Genomic DNA, 12115 nt, shown 5'->3' on the forward strand with positions numbered 1-12115 from the left:
AAAACAATGGGTTATTGCGTAGGAAACGCGGAGCCAACAAAGCGACGTTTCCACTGCTATAACAGAGGATTCATTTGTCTAGCAGCGGCCAAGGTTATAAATAGCCCAGCTTCGACGAGAAATCTTCAGTCTCGGATCAAGCCTTCGGAGAAGAAAGTCTCGGGACAGCCAGCTAGGGAGTCAGCCGTGATCGAGCCATCTTAGAAGACAGTCCAGTGTCGCCGAGATATTGTGAGCAGTGATTGTACCACTGCAGTGTAAATGATTGTAAAGTGTGTGTAAGGCGAGCGAACGTAATAAACTCGCTATATCGGACAACGGCGTGAATTTATTTGTAGCGTGACACACAAAACACGCTACAATATACATCACACTTTCAAGGTTCATTATATACATTCAGTTATTTTATTATTTTGGCCATATTTTTATGTTTAGTATTAAATTTGGAAACCTGAGCAATTTTCAGATCATGAGGTTTATCGGAGTTCTGCAATTATTTTATTGCTTTTCAGATATTATTAAATGCGACAAGAGTGTATATCAGATTATCGAGTTTCATTATACTACGGAAATTAATAACAAATGGAAACCTCAGTATTACTGCTCCGTATACGTGATTTAAACACATTAATGTAACTGATAAACTATGTTCTGTGTAACTTTCAAGTGTAAGTTGTAAGCTAAGTTATGAAGTTAAATACAAGTATCCCTGATGAGAACAGAATTTTCTTTGAAGTTTACCCACCATCAGCTTTCTTAAACACAAGTAGTTCAAATTTCCATTTCATTTCAGTAAGGGGGTGTTGAATCGGTGTAAATGAAATGTTTATACTTTACAGGCACTGGTGAGAAACTCTCTCCCGATAAATAATGTTGCAACCTGATATTTTGTACTGCAGAGTTTCTTACTCCATTTTCTGTTTTCGAAATGAGTTTGAAATCACTTAACTCATGCCCCTCCAGATGTTTTTGAGTGAGGTGACATTAAACTCAGTTTGAAAACAAAAACACACAATGGAGTAAGAACCTCTGCAATACTGCTGTACAAGAGGCCAGGGTTGCAAATTATTTGTAGCTATTCGTGTGAACTAGTGATTCTTTGGGAGGGAGCAGTACACGAAGGCTGATGGTATGATAGCATACTTTCTTACCGACCGGACAAGGGCTGGTGGTATGATAGCATAAACTCTTACCGACCGTACTCTCGGCAAAGGCGGCAGCCATTTTGTATCAATAGAGTTGCCTCCGGACACTGCGGCAGCGGTAATGCTTTTATGACGTCACGTTGGCTGTGTTGCCCGCCAATGGCGTGGAGTTTCCAAGGGCTGTTGATGCAGGACCATGTTTTGGCTGTTGGGGGAACGTTCACAGGCCGTTGCTAGCAGTGGACGATTTTTCTTTTTAAACTATTTCGGCTTTCAATCAGGACACAATATCTTTCCTCATCAAATGAATCAATCGTGAGGGAACTTATACAACTGTTGTGCCCTACGGGATCGGACTAACCTATAGCATTTTGGAATATCTCATGGTCATAAATAGATTTCGTTTAAGTCAAAGCCAAAGTTATGTTACGACCGACGGTCAGTCGGCCGGTCTGTCTTGGAATAAAGCACCCATCCGGGGCTTAAGACCAGATCTTTATTACTGTCAGACAGTTGCAGGTCTCTTGATGTACGGAGCTCTCTCTGATGAGAGGGCGTGTCAGTCGTTTGCCAGAGCCACATTCAGCACCAATGAGTCTGTTGTTACTGTGTACAATTTATATTTAACATATTATTAAATGTATGTAATAACAATATATACAGGGCCTCTGTCAGTCCAGGCTCAGTACGGCAGATCATGCTCTATCATTAGTAGCTGCTGCTACAGTAGCAGGCTAGTCACTTGAACGGTCGTATGTACGTTTATGAACGCCGCCAAGTTTAAGCATCATATTCAGAGGGTGTCAATGAATCGGACGATTTAGCAGCGGTGTTTTTCCCTGATTGATTAGACTGGGGAAGATGCCACTACTGCCACCCAGCAGCCGACTTCAAAGCGTTTTAATTGCAATGGAGCTGTGGAATAGAGCACAACGTGCTTTTGCTGTGAAAGCATTTCACAAAAACGGTGACAGTTTCGTGATCGCTCAGCGTGAATTTCGAGGAGAGTTTGGTATTCATCGCAGTCGCGCTGTCCCATCTGCCCATGTTATCAAGACCTGGGCTCAAAACTTTGAGGCTACTGGTTCTACACTAAAGAAGAAAGGTGGTAGCGTAAAAACAGCACGTACACCCGAGAATGTAGCGGCAGTGAGAGAAGCCATTGAACTAAGTCCACGCCGGTCTGCGCGTCGCCATGCTACAGCACTCGGGCTGTCCGAAGCCAGCGTTCGGCGGATTTTGCACAAAAATCTCCACTTCTACCCCTATAAAATTCAAATTACTCATGCACTACACGAACACTACTATGAAATCAGAGTCGATTTCTGCCAGACTTTTTTGCAATTAATTAATCAAAACGAAGATGTCGTTAACAACTTACTGATGAGCGCTGAAGCTCATTTCCATTTGTCTGGGTTGTTAACAAGCAAAATTTCCTCTATTGGTCAGCCACAAACCCCAAAGAAATTTATGAGAGTCCACTTCACAGTTCCAAAGTCACAGCATGGTGCCCGATATCTTCGTTTGGGATTACTGGCCCGTACTTCTTTGAAGATGAGTGGGAAAGGGCTGTAACTGTGACTGGACCAGGTTACGTTCATGTGTTGGAGAGCTTCTTAGCTCCTGGACTTTCTCGCCTTCCAGTCAAGGAAGAAAGGTTTTTCCAGCAAGATGGGGCTACATGCCACACCGCACGAGCTTCCATGGTAGTCGTGAATAACCTATTTCCTAACCATGTTATCTCCAGGTATGGGGACATCATATGGCCAGCCAGGTCACCTGATCTTTCCACATGTGATTTTTTCTCTGGGGGTATCTGAAATCACAAGTTTTAAAAGCTCAAACGCCCTACATAGTTCAGGAGTTGAAACATCGAATTCGGGAAGAAGTTGAATGAATTCCCGTAGAGATGCAAAGACTAATGAGTGACTTTAGGAAGAGACTCGCCGAGTGCCTACAGCGGAATGGTGGTCATCTGTCGGATATTTTTTAGGGAAATAGACTCCTGTTTTCAGTGAGCTAATTGAGAAAGACCAAACGCTTTCATTTTTACACTGTATTCATATGGGTTAAAACCAAATAAATGCAATAGTTTACTGTTCCTAACGTTTTTAAAATCGCCCGACTCATTGGCGCACTCTGTATTTCCTCTGTCGGGGTTCGCCTTGTCCAATGCTGTGAACATTTGCATTTTCATGATTTTGTATGACTTCTGCTTGTAGCCTGAATAATTTTGTTATATAACCATATATGTGGGGGTACGTGGTACCGTAGTTGGTTGAGACACTATGCTACAAGCCGGAAGGTAGCGGGTTTGAGTACCGATGAAATGGATTTTATTCGATTGACCTAATCCTTCGAGCCGCACCATGGCCCTGGAGTTGACTCAGCCGCTAACAGAAATGAGTACCAGGAATCTTCCTGGGGGTTAAAGGGCGGCTGTCACATAAGGCTGACAATCTTACTGCCATCTGTGAGCTGACTATCTAGATAATGTGGGACCCTCAACGTCTCACAACCCTATGGGCCTCCATGGCCTGTTACAGGGATAGCTTTACCTTTTTTACCTTATTTTTAACCATGTATGTACGGAAGTTTGAAAGCCGTGAGCAAATCGCAAGCCTGTGTGTGCCTTTGTCAAATTTCCAGTGTTGCGGACAACTTTGTTTTGCAGGAGCTGCAACTTCAATAGGTAGTTGTCTGCCGCAAACTCCCGGACGGAGCAAGCATAAGTCATGATACTTCTAATGAGTACTTTGTGGAGGGTTATTTTAATGTTAGTGATTAATCGCTCACTTTTGAATGGGGAATATGTTCTAATAAATGTTCTAAACGCATCGGCTTCGATCATTTCCATGTGCAATCTCCATGTAACTTTCTTTTCGAAGATTACACCGAGATATGTTGCACTATTTACAAAGGGAAGATGGGACTCAGGCTGTCGACTACTGCTATGAAAGTAAATCCCCTGAATCTTATCTTCATTAATTTTAATATTACAGCGCTCACACCAGGTCTCAGTTGAGCTGAGACCACGGTGGATTTTTCTGACAAATCCCTCCTTTCGATCTGTCGCATACAGACAAGCGTCATCGGCAACGAGGGCTAGGTCAACACCAAGTGTTTGGGTGGCATCATTAGTGTATATTATACAAAGTAAGGGACAAGACAGAACCGTGAGCCAGCCCTGCTCGCTGTTACGTATTCCGCCTTCTACCGAAACACTGAGTTTACGTTGTGAAAGAAAGGAGCTAATGAGCTTCATCAAAGTGGTCGAAAATTCAAATTTACATAACTTATATAGGAAGCCAACCGCGGCGGCCCGGGTTCGATCCTGGGGTCTAGTCAAGTGAGATTTGCGGTGGACAAAGTGGCGCCGGGGGAGGTTTTGTCCGAGTACTTCGGTTTCCCCTGCCAATCTTCAGTCCACCAATTGCTCCACAATCACCCTCGCCGATCATCTGGGGCTGGTACAATAGGCCAAAAGTGGCCGCAGTAAAAGGGACTTAGTCCCATCCCACTAGCAATAGAGAATATAGGAAGCCAACGTGCCATGTGGTATCAAAGACCTTTTCGATATACAAGAACAATAGGCCGTAAACATATTGTGACATGTTGAGCTATGGATGACGCCCCTCCCCCCTCCGCCAGCCGTGATGCGCCGAGCGAAGCCGAAGTGAGCCGAAGTTAGCCGAGTCCTAGTATCCTAGTCGCTATGCAACGCGAGTCAACAGCGATGACGTCACCAAGGTGCACCGCGGTTGCTAGGCAGCGCGGGTAAACAGGATTGCGAGAGACGACGGCAGTAACAGCGGTTACTACCGCTAGCGTTGCTAGCAACACAGCGCCAGGCAACAAGGGTGCTTATTACGTGGCCGTTTTCTGTATTGTCCGATCGAGGCTACATGAGCAGCCAAGGCTATTCACAGTTAGTCCTCAAGCTACCTCCGAGTTAGTTCCGAGTCAGCCAGCAACCAGTCAGTTGTATTGTGGCATTTGGAGTGTAGTATTTGTGATACTGCAGGTAGCAGTAGTTCTAAAACTGTCAATTGTGTGATTGTAAGTGCGAATGTGAAATAAAATTCGCTATATCAAATACGGCATGAAGTTATTTGTCGCGTTATACGCCCAATACGCGACAATATTATTGTTGAAATGAAGGGTCACGTGGTCCGTTAGCCTCATACATTGCAGTGTCGTGCCGTGACCTGCACGGAAACTGCTTTCGTTAAGCAGGCTTCTTTCTTCAGTGTTCTTCTGGATTATATTCAGGATGAGTTTTTTCGAATAGTTTGCCGGTTGTGGTTATGATGCTAATCGGACCTAAATTTGGGGGGGAATTTTAGGTCCTTACCGGGCTTCGGTAACGTTATGACTTGCTTCCTTCCAGCAATTTGGAAAATGAGACAGCCGAAGGCAGTGATTAAATAAATGTGTACCAATGGCCTTCTTGGAAGGTGCCTCAGGCAATCATTTGGAATGCCATCTATTCCTCAGAGATTTCGTTTACTCATCGGCTAATAGTATCCGTGACAAATAATTACAGGATTACAGATTTAACGGAGCTGTTTTATTGGAGAATTACGCCAGGCGGAACTGCAGACAATTATCACACACGATAAATATAACACTTCGTAACTGCGAACAATGATCACACTCTAATGTTCCTCGTAACTACGCCACGCGAAGGCTTCTGTCGGTTCTCCTCTTGCTGATCACTGATCTGATCTCCGCTCTGGTCTTCTCCAATATCGACGTCTCCCTGTCGAATCTCCTCGAACAGTGTTCACTGCTCCCTATATAGGCTCGGCACGGACCACCCACAGAGAATACATCGCTGCTTAGCAACGGATTTCATGTATTGTCAGGTAACGGATATCATGTATTGTCAGGCAATAGACGCTCTATTGTTGCGCCTTCGTTGCTGTGATATTGTTTACGTATTCGTCTCCTAGAAACGGCCAAATCTGTCACAGTATACATATATATCAGGCGAAGTAGATACCAACATACTTCTGTGAGGCAAGCCAACATACTTGCAAGATGTGTAAGGTTGTGAGAGACTTGAGCTTCTCACGGTTGTGACTATGAAGGTTTTTGGGATCTAACAGTGCAGTCTCGCAGATATTTACCAGCGTTTCGGATGAACCTGCTGCCTGTATCTTCAGGGTAAAGAAAGCCCTGTAGGGGTGATCGCTATGATAGAATCAGATGTTTTTAAGAATGTACTACAGGAGGCCGAATGGGAATTTTCTAGGCCATTTTTGTATATATATATATTTATTTTTTCCAAATAAAAATATAAAAAAGTTGTTAAATATTAACCAGACTGCATCAGTTCACAGCCCAGAGGACGGAATTTTTCTGTGAAGTTATAATCAGATAAATGTCGCCGATTTACAACATGTGTACATCTGGCTTTCCGGCTTCTCTCTGTCTTCATTACAAGGGTGTAAAAACCCATTGTTAGAAGTAATTAACTGAACCAATGCTGATCACAGTTTCCACTCGGTATGAGGCAGGAACAACCCGACACCTTGATCACTGGCATCGTGGGATCGAATCCCACTCTGAGTATGTCCTTCCGTTCCTGTGCTTGTGTTCTTCTGTCTAGGTAGAGGCCTTACGATGGGTCGATCCCTTCATCCAAGGACTTCTACGGCATATCTGAAGGCTTCATTATCTCAGGCATGAATTATTACTCTTAATGAGCCATAGGCCCTAATCCGTAACAGCTAAATATAAAATGAGGAGGCGGAAGAAGGAATAAATGATACACGAAATTAGAATATGGCAATTATCATAAATACCAGGGGCCTATAGATCATATTTTGTTTCGGAACTCACAGTAGTTACGTAAAAAGGTAAAGCTATCCCTGTAACAGGCCGTGGAGGGCCATAGGGTTGTGAGATGTCGAGACTCCGACATCCATTAGACAATCGGCTCACAGTTAGCGGTGAGGTTGTCAACCTTATGCGTCAGCCGCCCCTTACTCCCAGGAAGATTCGTGGCACCAATTTATGTTAGAAGCTAAGTCGACCCCAGGACCACAACGCGGTTGGAAGGATTAGATAAACTGGAAAATCCAATGACTTCATCCGGAATGGAACCCGCGAACTTCCGGCTTGTAGCAGAGTGCCTCAACCTACTACGCTCCTGCGTGCCCCCAGTAGTTAAGATATGAAAAGGAAATAAGCCGGGGGGGGGTGAGACAATATTCGGGCCAATACACAGCATTAAGAATCAAGCGCCAAAGGACACCGATGTGCCCTACATTCCAAACTCCGCAGGACAAACACCCACCCCCACTTTTTTTTTTCAGACACACTCTCTCCTTTCTACTGTTTGCCAAATGACCGAGGGACACCGCCTAGTTTGTTTCCCAAACCGTGAGACGTGACACCCTTCTTTTCCACCCCGTTGGAAACAAAGAAATCCTCACGCTATTATTCTGCTGTCGTACTTCATGACCTAGATCAGTCAAGTGTAACATACTGCTAGTGGCCCACAAACATCTTCAGCTGTAAAGAAAGCAGTCTTCTGGGATTTGGCACCGTGTATATGTGGTGTTAACCGACGTNGTATTAACTATCACACAGTGTACGAGCATTAAAACTGGCATTAAATAGAACAAATTATTTCTCTGGAATATTATACAAACTCCGTGGTTTTAGCCCGCAAGCGAACTATATCGGTAGAGCGACCGCCGTTTGTCGGCGAAGTTAGTGCCAACTTTAGCCGATAGAGGGTGTCGCGTGGTCAGCGCAACGAATCCCCACGGCCTTTAATTTCGTTTCTCTAGACCGGAGCAGCTATTTCTTTGGAATAGCTCCTCAATTATCCTCATGAGACTGAGTGGACCCCGTTCCAGACCCACTACCTCAGGAAATCTGGTAGCGCTGGGAATCGAACCTGGACCTCTGGATCTGTAGCCAGGAGCTCTGACCACTAGACCACAGAGACGGTCGGAATATTATACATAACGTCTAAATAACAATGTTACATTTTGAACATTTAAACTTGAATATTTAGTAATAATTTTTTTGTGCAATTCCTGACTATACGTGAGCTCACATGATTGGTTGGTGAAAATAAAGAACTCAGGGCAACCAATACGTTTCCCTTTGAATGACCTTAAAGGAAATTGATACTTAAATAATGGCTTCAAATTTGTGATATTAAAATGAAGTGAAATGTTTCGTCCTCTAATAAAAGTTGTAGAAATGAACAGACTCTTTGGGAAAACATGAAAGAACGCAGATTCCATTTTACTACGAAAATGTGAACTTTCACGCATTCGTTCTTTATTTTTGCTAGTGCAAAATAATCTTCACTGTTGCAGACATCTATCTAATATCTGCATGATGTGTCATAATTGTCCGCTTGATTGTGTGATTCCGTGAACTAAGAACGTTTAACTAAAATTTAATGAGCTCAAAGCTCATTAAATGTTTTAGTTAAGATTAAAGAAAAATGATGTATTAGAGATGGAAGAGTACAGTTTTATAAAGATGGCAGTAAATGGAATGCTACTTAAAAAAACATGCAAAATTCTTAAGAATATATTCGTAACCCATCGCCTTTAATTGTCCGGTACTAGAACCCAGGAGTTCTACTCGTACATAACTCACGTCAATTCAATTCTCACTATCAGTGTCTGTCCCTTTAGGATTCTTTCCCTCTCTCATTTTCCTATGGGCCTTCCAAGTGCTATTTTTAAAAGAGAGTTTTCACCAGAATTCTGAGTTGCATATCCACTCAGATGTCATATTCTTCGTTAAACTACTATCGAGTATTCTGTTTGGTCCTGTTGCAGGATTTGCGTAAAAGAATTTCAGTATTTTAAAGTTGAATATCTTTTTAATGCCGTGAAACACAATAAGACAACAAATGGCGAATTTCAATTACTGCAAATGTTGTACTTTGGTGTATCAAAGTTTGACATGAGCTTCATTTGTGACTCGCCTGTTTCCAGCGTACTGTTCTGCTGTTGCTATGTATCCTCCAACCCATTAGGCAAATTCCATATGAAAGGGATATTAAAGAGACGTAACTCTAGAGCGTGGAGTTCGAATCCACCTAACGATAGCCCGGAAGGTTACAGAGACTTAATGAGAATACGATGTGCATTCATGAGAATAGTAGTAATATGTTGATCTATCTTCTCAGAAGAATCACTAACCAGTAATGCTCGTCTCAGTATGCTACAACGTCCAACTTTTCTGCAGTTTGAGGTACGTGCGAACACAATATTCCAATAAGATAACTCATTTTCACATTTCTGTAACGCTATACGCATGTTCAGTTTTCGAATAAATGGATGAATAAAGGAATACCTAAGTTCGTATCGAAATAAGACAGTTGCATTGTTGTTTATATGCCACTGTTTGTTTCATTATTATCTGTTACCGAATTTAATAATTATTTTAATCAGCAATATTAGCATTGTTCAGTGGAAGATCTGTACAGACTATTTGATTCAATTTTATAGTGTATAGCAGTAATCTGTCGAATATACAAAATGGTGCTGAAATTGTTACTGTCTTTGTTAGAGGTGAATTAACTTAAATATGGCTGATATGTATATTTGCAGTAATGCATTTTAAGTTCTGTTATGTCTGGATTGCAGACTTACATTGGAGACGTGGTGGTGTCAGTGAACCCTTACAAAAAGTTGGCCCTCTACTCTGGGGAACTGGTGAAGGCTTATCGCTGTAGGGGACCGTATCAACTACCGCCACACATGTGAGTATCATTTCTTTTTCTGGACGCTTTCTTTGCAATTAATTAACGCCTGTTGGCCTCCGCTACCATTCATCTTACGTATATGAACCTTTGGCTTCTGATGAACAGATATCAAACGAATTTAATTTGGGTCAGGAGGCCATCGCGGATACTGTGGCCAACTATATATGAAATCCAAAATAATTTAAGTAAGTATTGAATGAACTTAAATAGATCCATATTGGTTTCATACAGAGAAAATATTTGTTATACTCCATCTGCTATTGGAACGAGGATGTGTCATTATCAGCTAGCATCACTACAAAATAAGTAGATTTAATTTTCACTATACTTGCGGTATTCATACGCCAGTGGTAAATCCATACGTACTATGACGTGAGGGCTGAACGCCTTAAAAGTTCAAAAAGAAAGTTCATTGCTAAGCAACGGCTGGGAAATCAATAAACAATGGAGGAACTGTTGGAAACGATGTTTTCCTTGATCTGTGTTAAGGTTACATAACGAGACCACATGTGGAGGCGGGTTCGAATACTTCCACCGTAGCCCTTCGAGTCGTATGAGGCGACAAAAATGGAACCCCGTGCCTGTGGGTGTAACTAGACCACCTTGTTCCTAGTGGATATAACTATGAGGATCTGAGCTCAAGATTGGTGGAATCTCGAATCTGATACAGTAAAATATGGTCGTGAGTCCCGCGGGACTCGGGCCCGAGAATGACTGCGCTGGCGAATGCCAGCAGCAATTATAAACGACATAGCCATCCTCTCGTTAGAGAGGATGTTACGTAACTACTATAATCGGAAGGGTCCTCAAGGGGCTTGGCGATGAACTATGGTTTGGACGGTTCGATTCCTGGTAAGGGAAAAAGTTTTTTATTCTCTCTGAATGGTCCATATCAGCTCTGGGGCCCACCCAGCCTCTTGCCCACTGCGTACTACGAGCTCTTTCGCCGATCTTCATGTAATATAGAGTTTAAGCATTCGTGGATCTATACCTCTACTCCCCCCACACGTTTTCATGGTCTGGTGCTCAATTAATTAAACAATGCCAGCTTTGCCTTCTTTAATTACCACTATTAGATCTTCTTTGTAAGACGTTTTATCCTCTCGTTTTTAGGTTTATCGGACGACTGTTTGATGGAGTTGATCCCCACCTACAAGAGAATTCCGGTCTCATTTTATTGCTTTTCTCTCGTAATTTCTGTTAACAATTATTATCAATTTTAGCTCTCGCTGATGATATATGACGTCAACAGAAGGTTCTGTGTCGAACCTGTTCTGTTTGTATATTCCTGCGATGACTGTAACACATATGTTCCTTAGAAGTTCTTTCGTTGTTCAGTTATCCAGTTAACTTCTCTGATAATCCCATCCCTTTCTTTACAAGTCTTGATAGTAAAGGACCTGCTATCCCGAACGTTGCATAGTTTAAATATGCATAGAAACTGGGATAGCATAGTTGGTATAGCGACTAGCTACGGGCTGGACGACTGAAGGGTCGTATTTCGAGTCCCGGTACAGTAAAAAATTTTCTCCACGTTGTGCAGACCGGCTCTGAGGGCCACCCAACCTCGATATCGAGGACTCTTTCGCGGGGGAGTAAAGCGACCGGGTCGTGAAGCTGACTACTCATTTACAGCTAATTCCGAGGTAAAAAAAAAATATGAATCTGTACATCAAGCCCCCCCACCAATGATATCTCCGCCTTATCGTGGTGATGGGGTTTGAGAGCTCCTGAGACCCTGAGTGCTATGCCGGCGGTAGCGTAGCTACTGGTAAGGCCACCCATGCTGGACAGGTCAAGGGGTAGGAGCCAGAGAGAGAGGGATACCCTGGTCCTCCAGGTTGGGGGTTGGGCGTGAGGCCAACAATCTCACACCGTAAAAACTAAATTGTTCAGAAATCCAAGGAAAGAGTAGCCGGACGGACCTATTCAAGATGACCTGGAAAATGTTTAAAGGATTTGAGAATTGGATCTTGGAATGTATTATATCTTTACAGAGCCGGAGCACTAAAAATGCTACTTGAACAACTGGATAGCTATAAACTAGATATCACTGCTCTACAAGAACTGAGGTGGTTGGGTAAAGGAGTCATGGAAAAGAAGGATCATGTTGTATTCTATAGTTGTCAGAAGAAGAGTCACATGTTTGGAACAGGTTTTATTGTTAATAAAAAAAGGAAGCATCTTATTTTAGACTTCCAAGCAAAATCTCACAGAACAT

At 42.8% G+C, this 12115-nt stretch overlaps 1 protein-coding gene across 2 annotated transcripts in view; it reads left to right on the forward strand.

The window, feature by feature from the left end:
* The window catches only part of LOC111861882 (unconventional myosin-Ia), a 273865-nt gene that overhangs the window by 136500 nt on the left and 125250 nt on the right, over window positions 1-12115 (forward strand). For both annotated transcript variants that reach the window (XM_033750543.1, XM_033750545.1), the window contains exon 3: window positions 9776-9891. In XM_033750543.1, the coding sequence (XP_033606434.1) occupies window positions 9776-9891 (116 nt within the window). The remainder of the gene's footprint in view (window positions 1-9775; window positions 9892-12115) is intronic.

The sequence above is a fragment of the Cryptotermes secundus genome, unplaced genomic scaffold (assembly GCF_002891405.2).
Source record: "Cryptotermes secundus unplaced genomic scaffold, Csec_1.0 scaffold180, whole genome shotgun sequence".
NCBI classification, from domain to species: domain Eukaryota; kingdom Metazoa; phylum Arthropoda; class Insecta; order Blattodea; family Kalotermitidae; genus Cryptotermes; species Cryptotermes secundus.